Source organism: Argiope bruennichi, chromosome 3, assembly GCF_947563725.1.
Source record: "Argiope bruennichi chromosome 3, qqArgBrue1.1, whole genome shotgun sequence".
Taxonomy (NCBI): Eukaryota; Metazoa; Arthropoda; class Arachnida; order Araneae; family Araneidae; genus Argiope; species Argiope bruennichi.
Window position 1 is genome coordinate 55587073 of NC_079153.1, and position 23193 is coordinate 55610265.

At 26.7% G+C, this 23193-nt stretch overlaps 1 protein-coding gene across 1 annotated transcript in view; it reads right to left on the bottom strand.

The window, feature by feature from the left end:
• Positions 1–1610: 1610 nt before the first annotated feature.
• Positions 1611–23193, bottom strand: part of LOC129962848 (uncharacterized) — a 57142-nt gene continuing 35559 nt past the window's right edge. Inside the window, exons 5-6 of the mRNA XM_056076847.1 lie at positions 3039–3175; positions 1611–1718 (exon numbers count right to left, since the gene is read on the bottom strand). Of these exons, the coding sequence (XP_055932822.1) occupies positions 1611–1718; positions 3039–3175 (245 nt within the window). The remainder of the gene's footprint in view (positions 1719–3038; positions 3176–23193) is intronic.

A 23193-nucleotide genomic window follows, 5' to 3' on the forward strand; every position in this document is an offset into this window, starting at 1 on the left:
TTAGTTTATATTCGAACAGCCAGACAGAAGAACTTCCTATGAACAGATTTTAGACCAAATTTCATAGAAATCTGCAAATTTGGTATCAAATTTTAACTGACTTATTTAGACAAGTAAAAATATCTTTATATTAAAATGTTACAAATGAATGAATTAGCATATATGTAACTAATGTGGAACAAAATATATTTGAATCTAAGCGAATCAAAAATTCGGAAGTTTATTTAGAGAAGGATTACAGTAATCTATATGAAATGTATACTCAGTGAATACTTATAAATTTAATAAGATTAATGATCCAACAATCAATAACTATTTTGGTAACCTAAATATGAAGATTAGTCTGAAGTGTGCACAAGAACAGGGTTTTGTTCTCAAAAAAATTCTCGGAATTCTATGGGGAAATTCTACGTTGCATTAGAAACTTTGGTACCCTTAAAAGACACTTTTCTGAATTCTTATGAATTATTGGAGTTTTTCTTCAATTAGAATAATGAAAAAATGAAAAAAAATGAACATAGAAGAAATTTATTCCAGTATTTATGATAAAGCCAAAAATATATACAGATATATGATTGTTATGCCTATTTGTAAGAAGATTTGTAAGAGACAAGAATTTTTTCAAGAAATGCATATATCACATTACATCCTCATTATGAGGCTGGGATAGCCTGTTTGATCGGGCGTTGAACTCGAATCCCTAGGGAAGTGAGTTCGAGCCCCGCCGGCCGAAGACTTTCCGTGTATCAAGTGGCTGGTGCACGTATAAATCTGTCATGTTCCCAAAGTCCTCCAAGTAGAGGCAGCACCACTGGTGGTACTGGTTGAAAGGTGATCGTTCTCTGATTCGGATCTAAATTACTATCTGTGAATGAAGTCGGCCCGTAAATACGGTTCTGACTCATGAGTAGCTAAGTCGTGTTTTTGGTCCTAGATGGCGCTACTGAAACAAGAGACGCTTAAAATCTTTTTTTTTATCAGTTGCTTTGTTTATGACAAGTGCCATAAGAAACCACATTTTTGTTATTTATACAAATTATTATTAATGAATTTATGCAAATCATATAACACTTTTATATTTGAAAACATGAAAAATTTCGGAGAAAAGGATATTTTTTTTCTCTCTAAGTAATTGTTAAATTTTTCGAATATACAAATTTCTTTCGATGTAGGGAAGAAAACAATAAATCTTATCTAGATAACTATATGATCCTTTGATATCACTTTTTGATATAGATAACAATAAAAACAAAATATAAACCAAATATTAATATTATATGTGGTTCCATACCACACACACACATAATGCTTAATCATGTTTCTAACATTTCAAATGTAGAGCAAGCAAGATACATGAGAAAAAAGAGAAAACATTTTGGATTTCATTTATTAAAAGTTAAAAAAAACAACTAAAGAATGGCCAGCGCCAAATCAATAAAAGATATCAGTCACGATTCATAGTATACGCCAACTAGAGAAATTTCCTAACCCAAAGGAAGTAGTGGGTTTTGCGAGGAATATTTTCCCAAGCTTTGGTTGATTTTGGGTGTCACATTTTGAAATGGAAATGTGTTGCGAAAGGGTATGGAGAGTCGGAAATATCCTTTAAATCACAAAGATTTAAATCCTTTTGTATGGATTTGATTCAATTGTCGAGCATTCCGGCGATTTATGCTGTCTCGTGATCTTTTCAAAAACCAGTTTTCTTTTATGCGAGCCTGGGAATAGATTTCAAGCAGATTAGAGTATATAAGGAAGTATGAGGGAGGTGTTTTTCTTGGCAAGTTATTTTAATGTTTTTTTTTGTATGCAAGGTGTTCAGCAAGTAATTATTTTCATTGATCTCTTCTCAAATGGCTTATAATTTCAGTGACACAAATCTTCAATAAAACTGATGATATCCTTACTTTAGAAAATAAAAATATTCTTTGTTTCGGCAGCAAAAAACAATAATATTATCAAATATATGTGAGTCTGAATGGTAGACATAAAAATACATATTTATTATTGTTTTAAAATTTAATCTTAAAAACTTTTTAATAATTATTTTTTTTTGATTTCTTAATGCAACTTGAACATCGATTTTCCGGACAGAGGTGAGTATGAGTCTATTCCGCACTAAATTTTTATTATGTATCTATTGCATAAGTTCGAGTGATAAATTATGAGCTTGAATAAATGATTATAGGGGAAAATTTTATTTTAGCTGTGGTCTTGGCATTGTACCATGTCTAAGAATTAAATATTTTATTTCACTTATCTTCATGCATCTGTTAAGAAAAACCTGTCTCTTCAAAATAATATGATATGTGTTTATATTGTTGTTTTCATGCTGGTGATTTTTTTGTTTAGAACAAAATTGGATGTTAGATTTGGACGGCATTTTTTTTTATCTTTTCACGGCGGAGTGCTCAGATATGAATTTCCATCTAGGCAGCCAGTGTCCTGCTCATCAAAATCAAAAACTTTTGGAGCTAGATTTTGTGCGCTCCAAAGAAATTGCCGCGGATCGATGTCTAGTAATTCCTCAATATTTTCAGAATCAGATTCCGATTTACTTGGCAGTAAGCATCTCTTATTGTAACTTTTTTGAATTTTACATTAGTATCCAATTTCTCCTAACATTTCATTCAGGTCAGAATCCGTTGACAATTCCATACCATCGCAATTCACATTCGTCGTTCATTTGTCCCTGATCGAGCAAGATTCGCAGATAATTGTATTTGATTATGCAAAAACAATCTCTGCACAAGAAGCGTATGCTGCTAGAACGTTAAAAACAAACGACATAATGGACATTTTCGGGCATTTACTGATACCAAATTGTGGTATCTCTACAAATTTATGGTTGTAATTTATCATTGCCTTGGTTTATTTGTTTTTTTATTTAATTATCTGTTTATTTCAATTAACAAAAAATTAGAAATAAAACAAATGATAATTAACCCCATGAAAAGAAATCCAGAACAGGTGAATCGACACCAAAGCACATTAGAATGCAATAAACAATTACCTATGAAGACATTTTAGAAACCTACTTCAGGGTAGAATATGTCACAAATGAACGGCGCCAAAAGACGTTGTTCGTTCAGAAAGAGTAACTCCGCCTCAGCACCTACAGGTGCTGTTCTCTCAGAGTGAGCATCTATAACCGAGAGTCTAAAGGCGCTGTTCGCTGCGAAAGGGATAAGGCATAAATCAAATCTAATTGAAATAAGAAATAACATGAAGAAGCTGTATCGTTAATATTGAAATTTCTTTATTCTGTTTGATTTAAAATATAAATAATTGATTCATGAAATATTTTATATTACGTGCTTTGTATATGACAATAATGTTAAATGAGAATATTAATTATAAATGTGTAAACTCATTATATGCATAACTCAAAAGAAATAAAATTACAAATTTACTGCATTTAATGTCTAACATGAAGTTTTAAAAATACAAATCGAATTTAATTAATTTATTTTTTGTTAATTGCTAATAACACTAATGAGAAGTGTATATTAGTTAAGTATAGGGTTGATTATTTGAGAATATTAAGTGATTATTTGGGAATAGGTCTTGTTTAAAAACTATACTATCCATGCCCGAATTTCATATACATATTTCAAATTAATTCCTTCTCTGAATATGTGAGATTTGTATTTGTTTTCGTTAGTTTGATTATAAATCAAAAATATATTTAAATTCAGGAGCGTTTAATTCTAATAATACTTAATTGATTCTTTGTTTAATTTTGCGTTATAGTTTTTATTTGATAAATGCTTAGACAAAAGGTCGGAATTCTTCTTGTAATTAAATCTTTTCCCATTTAGGAGAAAGGAAATAAACAAATTTCTTTAAGAAAATTATCGTTTTATGCTAATAATATTTACCTCAATATTTATCTAAAATAACTTTTTTTTAAAAAGCAATACTATTCTTGCTTGCTTTGAAATTGTAATTAGGTTAACCACCTGACCTTATGAATCAAAAGATTCCTAAATATTTAGATGTCGTTTCTGAAGCTGAAGGAAATTATATTTTCTTTTAAACAATTGTAATGAATGTCATTATTTTTTTTAAATCAAAAAATGTCATGTACTTACTTAATATTTATACCTTTCACAAGTGAGGAATTAAATGTTCTATATTATACCTATTTTATTACAAATTTAAAACTTATGATTTTTTAAAAATTCCATTCTAGCAAAGAAATCAATGAAGACATTTTTTTTTTGTTTAAATAATATAATATATTAAATAATAATAAAAGTAAACACCAAATTCATAAAAAAATGCTTATGGGTAGTAATAATCATTTTTTAAAATTTTAAAAATCATAAAAGACTGAAATATTTTATAATTTATAATTTAAGAATAATTCATAATTTTAAAATTTATATTTTTATTATGACTCCTTAATGTTCAGAATCAATAGATACACGTTTTTCTGAAAATATTTTATAATTGGGCGAAAATTAATTTAAATTAGCAAATTTAAAATTTTTAATATCTTTAGTTATTTATTAATTATAAAAATTAGGCGCCTCGGATGTTAAAAGCAAATGTAATTGCCACTGCTTATAACGAAATTTTACTTTAAAGCAAGGACTATTTCACTGGAAGGTCAATATTGATTCGAAGGCACTTAGGCACGTCTCTGCTTAGGATTCCAGTTACAGCATTCGAACAAATAGATAATAAGTAATTCCTGCAGTTATCTTTATGGATAGTGACGTTAATCTTTGAGGGAATTACTGCAAGAAGATATTCTGTTTCAAATCAAACATATGACATGATTATGATTATGCTATGTTAATGTGTGTTAATTAAAAATCAATATATGTTTTGTACGGGAACTTATAAGGAGAGAATAAACACTATTTATTTCAGAGCAAATTTGATTTTTCTTAGTATGTGAAAAGAATAGAATTCTTGTAATTATAAAAACTAATTTTCACAAATTTCTTTTTTTGCTTGATATTCTTTTTTTTCTAATTTTAATTATAATCTATTATATCAAAATTGAAATTTCATTTTTGAATTCTATATACATGACTTTTCAAATTTTGTGAATTCAACGTCTATCTTTTTTATTTCTGAATATATTTTGTTCACTGATTTTCTGTATATGAGAAATATCTTGCCATGTATGTTAGTGATATTATTTTCAAAGTATTACTCTTAAGGTAATTACTTCCAAAGAACAATTCAGATATCAGCGATTTCAAAAAATTTCGTCGTAACAAAATACTTACTTTATTTGAATATGAACTTAGATATGAAATAAATTTAAGGCACCTAAGCATATTTTGATTTTAAATCATTGAGAATTAAGAGCTAATCATATTTTCCATCATTTTTATATCAATGGAATTACGTAATGGAATTTATATTTACATTTTGATGTGCTAGCCTTGAAAGACACGGCCCATTCCGGACATACCTACACATATTCCATCTTGCCAACTCTCCTTGCTGTAGCTGGGAGGAGGGGGGTAGGATCCTCTATTCACTATGCCGCCAACTGCCTGCTGACACTCTCATGGCACATGAGAAAGCCAGGCAAAAGTCTCGAGGAAGAATGGTACAGGAGAGTTGCATCGAATACCTTTTCACGTGGCAAGTTTTCCGCTATGATAAATCCTATCCATAAATTCCAAGACCTCTTCAAGACCACACAATAGCTAAAATCAAAATGTCACTCGTCAAAATCAGCCGAAATTATTCTCTCATAAGTGCAATACCCTACAAAACCAACAGACCACATTCTCATGAAGGAAATCAAATCCAAGGACGCAGACGGACGCTACAGATTTCTGGTTCTACAATGTTCGTTTATATATTTATATATGTCATATAGATGTTTGCAATGTTATTTATTAATCCTCCCCTTTTTTTCCCTATTTAATGATTGATCACATGTCTGTGTAAATTCCCCATTGACACCATTTGTATTTTAGGTATTCTTGCCCTCTCCATTTAGTTATTGCTTCACCAAAACATTAAATACAGCCGTGCAAGATTTGACATCGATGGGATTCTGTGCGGAGATCCTTGGACGGTTTGTCTTTTCTTCCCCCCCCCCCTTATAGCTTGTGCTTATCCAAATGTTTAAATAAAACAGTGTTATAGGCACCGCGGGCTAGGGGTGGCGAAATGTTATGCACTTGCCTTGAAATCCTGTACAATTTCGTTATTCCAATGAAAAAAAATAATCTTTTAATAATTTTAAAATTTATTTTTTTACGAGTGTTATGATTTGATTGTAAAATTGACAAAAAATACTCATTTCCAGATTTCATAAAATTTATAATAAGGCATTCTAGAACAAAAAGTAATAATTATAAATAAACAAAATTTACTTAATCTTGCCTTTTTAGTACACTAAATAGTGTATTTTAACAATTGTCCTTAAGAAATTTATTTTATAATATAGTCAGATAATACATAAAATTATATATTTTTGGAAACGAAAATACATTAGAAATCTCAATTCCTAAAGATATTAAGAAATGAAAATAAGTATAGAATATGATGCTATCAAGTATAAAAATATCATTAATATTTTACAGATCATTCATAAATTATGATTGCTCAGGAATATGAAATTGGGCTTTCATGGTTTCATGATTTGGTTTATAGCGTAAAATCATGATTGAAATGGTAGACACCAATAATGAATGTTTTAGCATAAATTTTAGCATAATTAGTTTTTGCAAGTTATATTAAATGTATTTATAAATATTTGTTTACGGACTTTTTAAAGTCATTTTCTTATGAATGTGTGAAAATTAATGATAATGCATTTTCCTGCTTTCCTATATATATATATATATATAACCAATCTTAAGAAAGAAAAAGTTTGAAAACGAAACTAAAATGAAAACGAAACAAAACAGTTTCGAAATCGCAACTAAAATTTCTAACCTATTTAAACTAAAACCAAAAAAGAACTTCATAGTATTTAGAGAGCGCAATTGCAGCTACTTCTAAACACAGATGAATTGATACAAAAGTTTTAGAATCAAGTTAAAAGGAAAAAACAAAAAATCAAATAAAAATTAAACCAAAAAAATTATAAAAATATAAAAAAATATAAAAAAAAAGAATCCGGCCTGAAGACTTTTTCAAGGGTCACCCTCAGGCAGGGATTCAAAGAAAGGGATTTTTTCTGTGAGGAAATACAGACATTGTCTAATAATGATTCCTCGTGACCCGAAAATCCCCTGAAATTATGCTCAAGAGATATACCATTTTCGTTTCTGTTAAAATGGTATATCTCTTGAGCATAATTTCAGGGGATTTTCGGGTCACGAGGAATCATTATTAGACAATGTCTGTATTTCCTCACAGAAAAAATCCCTTTCTTTGAATCCCTGCCTGAGGGTGACCCTTGAAAAAGTCTTCAGGCCGGATTCTTTTTTTTTATATTTTTTTATATTTTTATAATTTTTTTGGTTTAATTTTTATTTGATTTTTTGTTTTTTCCTTTTAACTTGATTCTAATACTTTTGTGTATATATATATATATATATATATATATATAATCTTTTCAACCACTAAAATTTAATGATTAGATACTTATTACTTGATTGGATACATAAAAAGGAATAATTGAGTTATTCAAAAGCAAATAATATGAAAACATATTTGGAAGTGCGCAAAATCCATTTAAAATACATTCAACAATAGAAGAAAAGAAATCTTTGAATTTGAAAGGAAACATGGGCGATCCATGAGTTCTAAAATAATTTTTAACAACGTTCCAGCTATTGAATTCTTTGTTCAGAGAAATTTCGTACAATTATCGAAAAATATTTGCAGTCGTCATTGAAAGAGAAATGTGCCTCACAAGCGAATCTTAGGTTCGAAAAGCAGCCAGATTGATGCGTGTGTTTTGTCCGAGGGATGATTTGTGCTTTACTGGATGCATTGACACTTCCAGGCAATTCTTTAGTGATCTTTACAAGAAGGAGTTTTTCCAGGATCGTGAGAGGTTCTGTACATTTTCTTTTTCTCTTTCTTCTCTCACTTACTATTTTAACATTCGCAGATAGTAACAAAAAATATTTCTACTCCACATGTTGTTTTTCATTTAACTAGCATTGTAATAAGTGTTATACGATAGAAACGTTCTTTTTGGAATTTTATTTGGTTTATAGTTGAGATAATATAAATAATTCTTCAATTCACAATACATTCGATAGAAAATATAGAGGAAAGGAATTTATTAATTTTTCCCCTTGTATCTAACTACAAATCCCTAGGTATCTTCAAGGCAGTAATATTATATATCATATAATAACAAATCCCTGTCATTTTCAAATAGAAATTCGTTTTCATGCAGGAGATTTAATTTTGAAAGTTTCTATTTATATCATTTTTTTTACTATAATTAAAAAGTACCTGGTTTTTCTTAGACTTCATAATTTAAACATCTGTCTTTTGTTAACTCAGAAATACTTTCAAAGTAATCTGACGAAATCTTTAAACTTTTTTATGGTTTTATTAGAACTAAGAGTAAAAGTAAGACATATTTAAAAAAAAAAACAATGACTTTTCTTATATATATATATATTTTTTTTTGTTCTTAAATCGAATTTTAATAAATACACTTATTTAAAGAATCTTAATAATGCTTTGAAATTATGTTTTTTTATGCTTTATAAAAACTAGTGTGGAATTTTTAGAAAGCAATATTGATCTGCTGATCGATGTTTGACCTAGTTATTATAAGGAATTATTTAATTTAGATTTTTATACATAACAATTTGAAACATTTTTGAGATTTAAAATATTAAAAATTTATTACATTTTTTTACTAGATTAATACATTTATTAAATCATTTTTGGAAAAAAAATATCAAAATGATTATCAAATTCCTTAAGTTATCCTTAAGTAATTCCTTAATTGATCGTTAAATATGAGTTCCTGCGAAAATTAAACGTAAAGAATATAAGTGTTAGTATAAAACCAATTAAAGGTGGAACTTTTCATTTAAAATTTTTAGATTAAGATGATTAAGACTTACATAATTTAAGTATTTTTTTCTAATATCACAAATTTGGTTACATTAATAATTATGTCTACAGTTTCAGAGTAATAATTATGTCTACAGTTTCAGAGTAATAGGAGTTATGTCACAGAATATACCTTTACTTTGTCTTGGCATCTTGTAAGAATGATTGAAATGATTTTGCCATATAAGTATTGTTTTTTTAAATGAGTAATAAAAAAAGGTGTTTCTTATCTGCTTAACTGGCTAAATAATCAGCCATTCTGATTCAAAGCACAGGGGAATGGTGTAGTATTCTATTCTTTCCTATTACTTTAACAATATTTTTTTTCATTAAGTAACAAAACTTTTGTGATTTGCGGTATTTCTGATAAGTAATATATAAATATGAAATATTAAAAAGAATAAATATTATTTTAAACTGTGTAAAAGATTAAATATATATATATATATATATATATATATATATATATATATATATATATATACTTGATTTTATTTCTACAGCATATATATACACTAATAAAGTCTTACATTTTTCTTTTCACTTAACTATTGATTTAATGTATATATTGTGTATTTTCATGCAAGAAATATTAATAATTATTTTGTATTCTATAGTCAAATTTTCTTAAAAGTTATTAATTATCATGTCGAGAAGTACACATTTCAATCGTTTAATTTTGACGATACGGCGTAATACAGCATATAAATAAATTCTTTCATTTTTTTTTTCAGAATAAAGTAACTAAACTACATCTTGATATATTATCTTAGAAGAAAAGTATTGTATAAAAAATATTTTATGATCCCCTGTTTTAGAACCACTTTATAATACAAATTTATGATTTATAGAATTTACAAAGGTTAAATGATGCTGAAAACAATCATGAGGTAATCGATGATAAAATTCACAATTAAAATAGAATAAAACTATTGAAAAAAAGGAATTAAATGCTCATAATCATGTTTAATAAATGAAATTTTGCCAGTTAATAGGTTACAACATGTAGTACATAGATTTTATAATTAAATAAAAATTACAAACAATAACATATTTATTCTAAGAAAGAAAAATGTCGAAAATTTAAACTAATTCCTCCTAATAATATTTTAATGAAAGATAGAATAATATTTGAAACAATCATAAATTAATTTACCATAAAATTCACCAGTAAAGTAAAATAAATATAAGGAAAAGAGGAATAAAATGTTCATAATTATATTCAATATATGAAATATTGCCAATTAAGATGCTACAGAATGCAATCCATTGATTATTTCATAATTTAATAAAAATCCCAATCAATAATTTATTTTAAGAAAAAAACGTCGAAAATTTAAAATTATTTCCTCCGAATAATATTTTAATGAAACTATTCCCGAATCTGACAAAAATCTCATTTGATTTTGAACTAACTATTTCCTCACCTGCTGATCGTAATAATGGGAACTCCTTAGAGAAACGAGCAAACATTATTACTAATATTAGCATCGACATTGTATCTCGAAAACGACTGCCATTTCCGGGGAAGGTAAAGATTGATTCAAAGATCCTTAGACTGTTCTCTACTTAGAATTCAAGACCGAACACTAGAATAAATGAAAAATATGCAACTCCTGCTGCTATCTTCATGAAAAGTGCAGTTGCAAATGTCTGAGGAAATTACTTGAAGATTTCCAATGTTTCATGAAACACTTGGGGAAATCGTGACTGATTCATGCTATAATTTGTTTCATGAAAATCTACATGAGAATTTATTTTGTTACCTTTTATATTTATTGAAAGTAGAAGTTTTGTTAAACAGCTTGCATAAAATTAGGAGTAAAAGTTTTGTAATATCTCTTATCATGCATAAAAAGGTATCTTGTAATTACCTTAATACATATTTGTTGAAGATATTGAAATTTTCTTTTAATATTTTATTTATTAGGAATGAAAACATTAATACAAAAATATGTCTTATTACTTTAATATCATAATTAAAATATGTTTTTTATTACTTTAATATCATAATTAAAATATGTCTTTTATTACTTTAATATCATAATTAAAATATGTCTTTTATTACTTTAATATCATAATTAAAATATGTCTTTTATTACTTTAATATCATAATTAAAATATGTCTTATTATTTTAATATCATAATTAAAATATGTCTTTTATTACTTTAATATCATAATTAAAATATATCTTTTATTACTTTAATATCATAAATAAATTATGTCTTTTATTACTTTAATATCATAATAAAAATATGTCCTATTATTTTAATATCATAATTAAAATATGTTTTTTATTACTTTAATATCATAATTAAAATATATCTTTTATTACTTTAATATCATAATTTAAATATGTCTTTTATTACTTTAATATTATAATTAAAATGCATCTGTTATTACTTTAATACATATTTGTTGAAAATATTGAAGAACTTTTCCTCTTTTAAAATTCTGTTTATTAGAAATATAAGTTTTAATATAAACATATCAGTTGTGAAGTTTCACTATAAGTAAAAATAATTTTTCAAAATGGCCCATATTTACTTATTTAATTTCATAAAAATAAAATAACACAATTAAGTCATTAGCTTCATATCTTTTGTAATGTAAAACATAAGTAACTTAGATTATTATCTTTTTCTAATGTATAGACAGTAATTAATTTATTCATGGGTGTTGCTTTTCAGCGCAAGAACCACATGAAATTCAGTAGCATTTGAATTAATGAAAAGAAACAAATGCGACTTTATAAAAAATCTGAACACAACTATGAATTTCTTGATCAACGAAAAAAGTTTAATAATATTAATAATAATTTTTTGTAGCAGCTGTTAGATGGAAGAATAAAACTATATTATATATATAAATTTATTTCACTGTATGCTTCCAAAATATTACCAAAACAAATTGCCAAAAAATGGAGACAAATAATTCTAAAAAATAACGCAAATATGTAATGAATCGACAGTCTGAAGAAAAACTGCGTAAAATAAACAAATATTATTTAAATAAGTGAAGCTTGTCTTTCAACTGAAGGCAGAAATTTCTAATGAAGAAATACCGAAAATATATATCAAGCTTATCGTTCGTATAAATGTCATGTGCTAGGCTGCATGACTTCAAGAGAAAGTCTGAAATTCTCTGGAGAGTTTTGTTCAGAAAAATTCAGCTCTGTTCTTTTATCACGCGATTCAGTGCTTTGTGTCTCACCCTCAGAATTTTAGACTTGTTTTCTATATCACAAGATTCAACACTTTTTGAATCGCCATAGTATTACTTTCGGGATTAAGACAAATTCTTAGAAATATAATTTATATCTATGTTAACACAAAACCATAATTTCTACTTAGTGGTATTTGAAAAAAGAATTTTTATAATATATATATATATATATATATATATATATATATATATATATATATATATAAATCATTGTAAGAAAGAACTTAGAATTTTACTCTTTATACTAGGATTAAATTTGGGGAAAGCTCGGATTTAGAAGAATTTTAGATGCTTGAAAAGTCCGACTCCAGTATAAATGAGATAATTTAATAAGAATTCCATTAAATATAAAATGTCTAAAGACATAAGCTTTTAGATTGCTAATTGTTTGTATAGTTGACAAAAAGAAAAGGAAAAGATTGGAATAAAAATCTATGCTATCTAAGTGTATATTCTTAATTTCATTTAAAAAAAAAATGTTTTAAACAAAAAGGAAATCTGCGAAAATTTGGAAACTATCTGACAAATATATGAAATAACATTAAATAGAACAATATATTTTGTGTTTTTATTTGAAACTTGAACTTTATATCTCAGCATTCAGTAGACTAAAGATGAAGACCAAATAACTCTATAAAAAAGACCAAAAAATATATTTTGTATATATTTCTTGTTTTAGCAATCGGCACTATTTTTCTTTCCCTTATATTATATATATATATATATATATATATATATATATATATATATATATATATATATATATATATATATATATATATATATATATATATATATATATATATATATATATATAATAATCATATTTTTCTTTCAACTTTTATTATCAGATAATTTTGTTGGTTTTTCTTCCAAGCAAACTTTTATCGAATTTTGTAATGCATTTTTAAATAATTTATTTCACTTAAATGCATGATATTGTATTTCAAGAATAAGGCATGATAGTGGCACCCATAGAATTTGTATGTTTTATTTGTATTTACATTCTGTAAGGTAAATATTTATATTTTCTGAATTTTACGGACATACAAATTCATATTTTTATTATAAAACATTTTAGAAAATTCTCATTAATTTAAAATAAATATTTCAATTGAAAAAATAATAGTAATTAAAATAAACACTGTTCATTTAGTTTAGAATTATGACTAATCAGGAATGATTTGGGAATTCCAGAAGCAAACTTATCGTTTTCTGATAGTTTCTTACTTCTAATAAAGCATGTTTATTTAAAATTAGCAGGTTAGAAGAAATATGGTTCTTTGGGTGCTTGAGTAGGCATCCAGTTTTTTATAGCAAACAATTCACTGCAAGAAGAATATCGCTATATCAGTGGAAGTAAAATAATTAATCTTTGTTATTGAAATGTTGGAAGAAATAGGAAAAATGATTTCTCGAATAAAAGAAAATGATAAATATATATTGGTATTCTTTGAACCCTAGATGTGTCTTCCCAACGTCACTAAAATGATTCTTAGAAACCTTCAAGCTTTCATTTTCTTGCTTGTTGCGATTCAAATCTTCTTGTAAAGCATGTGTATGAATAAACTGAATGTACATAGATCACATGAGGAGCGCAAAGATCGGTTCAAAGCATTGGAATATATTTCAAATCCCTATCCATAAAGGTCATTCGGTTCATTTGTGAGCCGAATGTTCATCAAATTGTTTGCGACAAACGATTTGCAGATGTGGATAGTGTTTTTACACTATCAACATCTTTCATCATCTGTGTACATCTGTAGTTTAATAACACAAAGGTATTTGACGTAGTATGAACTGGTTTGTGTTTGATTTCTCCGTCTCTCATGGAACTTCAAAGAATCGAAAGTCAAATCTCAAAAGCAAACTCTTCCAAAGATTCCAAACTCTTCCTCTTGTTATTTTCGCCTCCTATATTGACAAGTTATACGAGATGATTTTTGTGCTAAATTGTATTCTTCTCGTTCTCGTTTTTTTTCTTTAGATTCACAGATAAAAATTATCCGAACGATTTCAGAACAGTTCATGAACCATTCGGATCTCACGCTCCTATTAATACGAAACCCGTAGATTTCAAAATGGCCTCATTTTAATCTTGTTTTATTTCCTATAAGAAGTAAACATATCACTCTTCAATTGCCAGATAGATCGTCTATGATCAACTGACGACATTTCAATGGCAAATCAAATTTTAAAAACGTACTGTGACCTCTTCCTTATTTTTATTATTTATTTACGGCATATTAATTTATTTAAATAAAATGCACTTTGAAGAATAATTGAACTTCCTTTGATTAGTACAGACAGCTACACAATGTATGGTTGGAAATCAAATGGTAACAGATTAACCTTTCCACGAAAGAGTTTTATTTAAACCAACATAGAAGGTCGCGCGTAATTCCCAGATAAGCCATTATAAAAGATAAAAAAAATCATAGGATTCATTATTATAATTAGATTATAATTGGAAAAGTTTAATAAATGTAATTTATTCAACACATTTTATTTTAAATGGATAGAATTAATGTTATCATAGAAAAAACAATATAAAACGACTAAATAATTAGCAGGATTCTTGAAAAAAAGGAAATCGCCAATTTTTCAATCGAAATATTCGCACTAGTAATAAAAAACTCTAGAAATATTATGGAAATAAAAGAAAATAATTGAAATTGCTATAAAAACAAGAATACAGTTTCATATTCACTTGAATGCATAAAAGGAATCCAAAAAAATATGTTTAGAATGTTCCAAATATACATTTTTGGCAAATCTCACAGGTAAGCCTGGTGATTCTAGAGTTGTTGTTTTTTGAACGGTTTGCATCTTTTTCACCTGATGACAGATTGATCACTTCTTCGAAAACCAAGTTCCAATTCTCATCAATAATTTTAACTCCCTTTTTAAACATGCAAGCGCTCTTCGATCAACGTTTTCTTTCATAACAACGATTGACAGCTGTCGTGGATGTTTCAATCTAATTTGCTTTTGTTTATTGTTTATCGAATGAATAACTTACTTGTTGATTGCAGCTGTGTTGTTTATAAAATATTTACTTTTTAAAACAATAACATTAACAAAAAAACTTAAAGTTTAAAACTTAAATCAAAAATCAAGCTCATCTCTGAAACGTGAATTGAAGATTCGTTTGAGTTCTATTCACGCTTGTTGACTAATAGTTCTTCGGAAGGAATTGCAACAATAGCTAAAGTTATGCCTCTCTACTGTAAAAATATATAAAATAAATTGTTCTTTAAGGAGACAATGGGCTTTGAAAAAAAAATTGGCCAAAAAGGACTTTTTATTTTTATTATTTAATCATAACAATTTATGTTCAATTTCAATTATAATTGTATCATAAAATATATTCTTCTATAAATGAGTAGTTGAAAGACCTGAGGGGGAAAATACATTTCAATGAATTTTCTCAAAATGATATTGTAGTTAGATTTAAATGTTTTTGAAATGTCTCAAGTGTCTTCATTTTTGAGAAAATAAAATAAAAGTGATAATACAGATATGGAGGAACATCAAAAGAAAATTGGGTATGCATTTTATATTTCGAGGGTTTTAAGACAGTTAAAAGTTACTTTTAATTAATATGAAATGTAATTTTTAGGAAAATTCAGTAAGTGTACATAAAAAAAAAAAAATTCTAAAAAATTAGTACTTATTTGGAATTACCATATCATACATAGCTTGTATTTAATATATATTTTTATTATTATTTACGTATTAATCTAATATATATATTTTAACTTTAAAAAAAATAATATATTTCTTTTCTAAAAGTCGTTTTAAAGAAATTTGATACATATATAGTTTAATATATATGCATTGAAAATTTCATACTCTAAATGAATAATTCGCAATAGTGCCTCATACAGTCCACCTTCCCCTTAATATATTCCTTATATATGCTCCCCCACTGGCAAGTAAAAAGGAATCTACTAGATAATAGATTTAATGAGTAAAATTTCTTAATTCAAACTAAACGGTCAACAGTCATCTCTTATACTTCAATTCTTTTATTTGAGGAAGCTGAATCTTTAAGCAATTTAAAAAGATACCGCCGTTATGGTAAATGATATTGTTGTAGAGTTTGCTGTAGCAGCCACTGCCAAAAAATTGCGAAATATTTTTACCTGTTTATATCAATCTCTATAGCAACATTGAAAAGCCAGAGTCAAAGGTTGCAATATGACGTGTTTCATAGAATATATCTATGAAACACATTATATTGTTTATATAATGGGTTTAATAGATATATTCCTTAAATTTATCAGGTTACTTTCACACACGCTCTTTCATACATTTTTTATCATTTCCAAACTCAGTAAACACTACCTCTAATATGTCACCACTTGAGCTAAACCATGCGCATAGCATTTGTTATATAGCAATCTATGACTGATTTTAAGCATTTAATTACAATATGTTCGAAGATATTTCTACCTGTATAAGAATCGATGTTATCTGTTGAAAAGCAAATATTATCACCAGTACAGATTTATAATTATAAAATGGCGAAATAATACTTTGGATGCTAACTTCAAGATGCTAAATAGTTCTTAAAAATTAAAATAATAACTATTCAGTTACTATTTTCTGAATTAAAATAGTATTAATTCAGCAAATAGTAACGCTTAAATAGCTTAAACGAGCAGTTACATCTAAAACCTCTTTAGAAAATATTCTGAACAGATTAGAGAGTAGCCAAGTCTGCATCAAGGTGATTGAAGAATATTTAAAATTACATTGTCCTGTTAAAAGTTTTCAGAGACAGAATTCCAAATAAATAAATAAAATTCCAAAAAAGCGTTTTCGCTCGCCTCTGGAATAAGAATCGAGGCCAGAAAAGAAATTTAAATTCCAGAAGCGAGTGAAACTAATGCATAAGCTTTGTTTAAATGGAGATTGCTGTTTCAATGGACTCGGGGTATTTTATAGACATCATTTGTGGCTTCAGTGAAAAAAAACAATCTATTCAAAAAATTACATAATGTTTTTACTCTCTTCTGTTTTGCAGGTTTTCTCTATTAACATTATTCAACACTGTGAATAATATAAGCAAATTCGTATCATTCTTCATAAATAAGAGGATGGGAGATTTTATTCTTGCAAACGATGTGTGTCAAGTGTAGGTTAGTCATTTTTTTTTTTCTTGCAAAACAGTTCTGAATTCTTTCTTCATCAAGTGATTACAAAACTGGTGTATTGTTTCTGAAGGAATAGCTATAATTAACTTACCATTTTCAAATCTTAAAATGGTGGAATTTAATTAATTTCATATGTCATTAACAAAAAAATATCAATAAAAAAGACTTTCTTATTTTTTAAAATTGTGTTTCTTAAAGATGGTTACATATACATACTTTAATTCTCGTATTAAATCGTTTAAATTGATTAAACTCATAGAACAAGTTTTTTTTTAAATGTGTGATTCAGCATTAGAGATACAATTCTGTGGGAGGACAGACATATGACAGAGAATAACACAGAAATAATACCTATGCATAAAAGACAAGTTTGATGTGCTTTCTAAATAACAGCGTGAATTAAAAAGTAGATATCATAAGCGAATTTTTATATAAACAATGGAAAAATTCCTAATTCAAACAGTTGCCTTTCTTGAAATAACAGTCCTTATTTAGGCAAGTCAAAATAATCTTATTTTAACTAAATTAATGCACGTCAAAGATTCACAAAATAATTGAATGAAAGAATGAAATATTCTATTTATTTGGAAACTAAGTAACTATGGATTTTAATTTATACGAAAAATCGTATTATTGTAAAAACTGTAATCATTTTGAAACTAGTTCATTAAAAACTTGAAATTAACTTATAAATAGTTCATTATTTTCACTCTGTTTATTATTCATATCAAAGATAATTTTAATATTACTTAACATTCTAAGAATAGCCTTTTCTAAAAGACTATAATAACTATTCCTGAATTTCAAATATATATTTAAAAAATATTTCTATTAATAACGAAAAAAATTAAGTGTCTCCTTTGGAACTCGCTCCACAAAATGGATATTGATTGACAAAATTTATTGCAAACATACTTGGAAAATGTAAATGAATAATTAATTACAAATTTCACAATATTTTGCCACTTTTATCCGACGTCTTTCCAAATGCTTCTGACCACACCCAATTTTATATGCCATTTTAAAGTGAAAGAAACTATTCTTTTAATGACATTAATATCTTATACTGAATAATATTCCTAATAACTTTATCTTGAGTTTTACCACTATTAAAAAAAATTCTTTTATTATTTTAAAAATCATAAGTTTCAAAAATGAAATTCAAACTAGTTTCATCAAATATTTATTCTCCTGATTATCTTCTGTTATTGTAAGTTCAAGAATAATTATTTCGCTTAATATTTATATAGTTTATATAAGGCACCATAAAACGAAATTATAATGCAAAATAATGTGCATTTTTGAATTGCCTATCCGACAATGGATCTTTTAATGGCACTTTTATGTCATGGGACTGAAAATGCTGTTAAAAGGAAAATTCTTCTTAAATATAAAACCTTTATATTTAATGCAGGAAATTGTAAAGCTATTAAAATAATATACCTTTAATGTTTATATAATTTCTTGCGTACTTTCTAAAAGAAAACATGCAAATTAAATTATTCATAATATATTTTATCTAAATCAAGCAGGAATAATATTGTCTTTGAACCAGATGGTTTACCAAGATCAAAGTTATCGAATATTTGATTAAAACCTTATATGTTTTCTGATTTTGTTATCCATATTATTAAAACTTTCCGACTTCATATTTAGCATCAAAATCCAGTAAAATGTAATAATTTTAAACTTTTCTTATTCATCTTTTATTTAATAGTTTTCTATTATCTTTAAAAAAAATATGAAGGACTAAAGCCAAAATTATGTGTTTGGTAAATATGTTACATTTATAAAATCATGTTACTTTTCTTAAATTATATGTTATTTTCGTGCATTTGAAAATACGAATTGGGAAATATCAATTCAGTTTTGAACGATCGCTTCTCTTACTTAATGATCCTAATATTTAAACTTCTCTGATGTTAGAAACAAATATAATTATTAATTTTGACTCGAAATTGCATCTAAAAGCAGAGACTATTTTCCTCGGATTTGAAGATTGATTCAAAGACACTTAAGCACGTTTCTAGTTAGGATTTCAGTCATAACATTCGAATAAATGGATAATATGTAATTCTTGAAGATATGCTAATGGAAAGTGCGAATGGAAATGTCTTTGTGAAAATTAGTGAAAGAACATTAGCAGTTTGTAATGAACCACGTTTCGTGATTTTTCTTTCATTGTACTAATGTGTCTTTAATTAATAATTAAAGTACGTTTTTGTTTGTGACCTTATAAGAACATAATCAGTCTTTTGCTTAGAACCAGTTCGATTTTTCTGAGCATTTGTAAAACAAAATAGAATTCTTATAATTTCTAATTCTAAAAACTATTTTTTACAACCGTTATCATTTCCATGGTTATTTTCATAAAGTGAAAATTATAAACTACTATATGATTTAAAGGTTCAAATTTTTGTTGTGAAAGATATATACGAGAATATTCATATTATATTTATTCTCTTAATATTTTTAAGAAATTGAGATTGTTGAAAGTATTTCTTTTTATTCTGTATCTGGAGAAAAATGAATGTTGTAGTTTATGTTTGAGACATTTTTTTTTCAAAATATAATCATCTCCAATTAATAACATTTAAAGCTCAATTCCGAATTCCCAATCGAATTTTATTCCTAAAATCGTATTCATATTGATAAAAATTGTGTTTTTTTTCCAATTCAAATTACATAAATCAAAGTCTAATGTATGGAATATGCTTTAAAATTTTAAAATTTGAATTGAAATTCACATGAGGTAATCAGATTTCTGTCATCTTCCTATGTTACTTACTTTTATTTAACCCCTCTTGTTTCTTTTTCATAAAAAATAAAAAAATTGTAATATAATTTACACTTACGTTATGATGTAGGGAGACCTAGACAAGTTGATAAATTTTTATTTTAATATAATAAATGTTATTCTGCCATTTTGAAATGATAATGTAAACATGACAATGTCCTCGATACTGTGAAAATTTAAGAATCTTGATGAAGTTTGAATATTTTATATTATTAGAATGATGTTGGAAGGGATGTAGGATGTAAAGCAATTTATGAATAAAGATGTCATCGCTTTACATCCTGAATTCCTCGCTTAAAAGAAAGAAACCAGTAGTATTACTTTCCATTAAATCAGTCCATTAGTATAGAACTTTCACAGCGAGAATAGTAGAGAGAGGTTTAAACTCAATAAACATAAGAAAATTAATTTTTTCATTTCTGAATTCAGGGTGATTTCATAAAAAAGTGCTTATTCTTCTGAAAAAACACTAACATCTTCTTACAAATGCTTTCTTTTTTCCTAATAACATTTCTTAGTTTTTCGCCATAGAAAGACCTTCTAAATACATATCAAATAATGTAGACATAATATAAGATTAAATATTGAATTGAAATATTTTTATCATCTTTTTCAACGAATTAAGCTTCAAATTCTACGCATACAAATATATTAGGATATAACAAAAAAAAAAAAAAAACAAATTAGCCTATATTACTGAAAGATTCAATTAAATAATTATCATCTAATTTTTCGGAAAAACAAGGAATAAAAGTTTTAATAAATACCACCTTAATAAGCATAATTAATTTTTGATTGGAATCCTATGTGAAAAATAAATATCTAGTTTTCAAAAAAGTCAAAATCAAATTACGAAGTAAGGTCAAAATTTCTAATAAAAAATAAACTGTTTACACTACTTTTATCGTTTCTATGAATGATATGGTTCCTTCATGAGTTCCAAAGGAACTTTAAGAATTCCCAAGAAAGTTCTCATTCGGAAAAATTCTCTTTTTATCTTGAATCACATGATTCCGTACTTTGTGCTTCCCTCGGAGATTTCGAATTTATGCTCGATTTTTACTCTTCGATGCATTTCTTTTCGCTATCGCTTGAACTTTAAGAAATTTAGATAAATTCATGGAAGTACTCGATTTATATTTCTCTAAGAAGAGAAATGTTTAAAAAGAATTGATAAGAAAATGCTTAAGGAAACTTGCACTTTGGAAAAGTTTATTTAGATATATTTATGATTACAGAAACAAATTATTGGCGAAAGTCCACACTTCAATGAATCTTTATCTTTTCGGGATTTTATAAAAATCTTTTTTTTTTAAGATTTCGTATCATTTTTAAGGACGATATTTACATTATTATATAATTTTATAGCATATTTTAATAAAAAATCTGGTGCACGGAATAAAATGAATTAAAGTATAAAATATAAAATGATATAAATAAAATATAAAATATTATAATAGGATGAATGTTTTATATTTAAAATTATTTATGAATTTGTAGGAAAATTCACTAAATAATCTATTCTGAAAGCTTTAATTTATTTTTTGAAAAATGAAAGGAACAGACACTTGTTACTTCAAAAGTATAATAGGATGAATGTTTTCTTTTTTTAAAAATTATTTATGAATTTGTCAAAATGTAATTCAATAAATATTCTACTCTGATATCTTTAGTTTAATTTTTGAAAAATGAAAGGAACGGACATTTGTTACTTCGAAATAGAGTATTAATGCAACGAAATGGTAGTCGCTATATTGTTTTCTCTTTTCTGGCTGTCTATTAGAACTATAATAGGCGGATAATTATGGCAACCTAAACCTAGAACCAAAGGGTGGATCCTATAGTACAGTTATTGACCTCTATTCATATATTATAACAGGAAGTACTTCCAGTCATCGATGTATACATCCAAAAATTCATTACTATACATCCAGGAAAAGTGTGGCACATTTATTTATCTGGGAACTTCTCATTTTGGTTCTAGAAATGATTAGGAATCAAAGAACCAAATGGTAATAACATATTGGAGATATCCCTTCCTTCGTAATGCTTCAGTATCCAGGGAAAATGAATGATTTTCACGACTATATCAGAGAGGTGGAAGTTCATGTCGAGTCCTAAAGGTTGTCACCCTCCACTGTACAACTCCTAAGTAAGGGATATGGTCTGTCATGGATCTAGTGATAAATCAACTAATCATCCTTAATGTACTCATAAGAAAGAGAGAAACAATTCCCATACCGGAGACTTCTCATTCATCTCCATATTTCGGAATTTTCAGGTAGGAGAAACCAAAGGGGCAATTTAACTGGCAAAAGCTCAAAGGCTGTAAATTAGTGAATTTTGAAACTCAATCTAAAACAATAGTTGTGAATCTGAAGTATTTCTACAAACATTTTACATAAGTTGTACACAATTGCAGATGTAGATATATATAATAAATATATAGATACATCTAGAAATCACACGCACAAAAAAACAGGAATAAGTCTTAAATCTGCATCCACAATGGCCTGTACACATTTACAAGCCTACTTTTTCCAAAACATTGGTGAGTATTCACAGATGAGAATATATACTTTTTTTGAGAAACACAGTGTAATTCATACTTCAGACTTCAGTTTGAGTTTCATTGGATGTGCCCTATGATTCACCAATGAAGCTGCATAGCCATATGTGCAAGCCAAAAGTCCCCAAAGGCTTTTCCTTGCCATTCCTTTGTTAACTGACATTTGAAGATTGATGGCTTGCTTTGTTTTCGTGTTATTCCGATGATTTGTGCTGCGTTCACAAAGAAAATAATTTCTTCGTATGTCCCATAGTAAGAATTTTATAGATTTTGAAGTGAGTTCATTCAGTATGATTTGATCTCTTGAAAAACGTAAAAACATCATTGTTTGGTTATAAAATATTTTTCTCTAGAAAATTCTTATGGTATACCATAATTTTTTAACCAAGATATTTATGATAGTAACAACCATGATAATGGTTCCCGA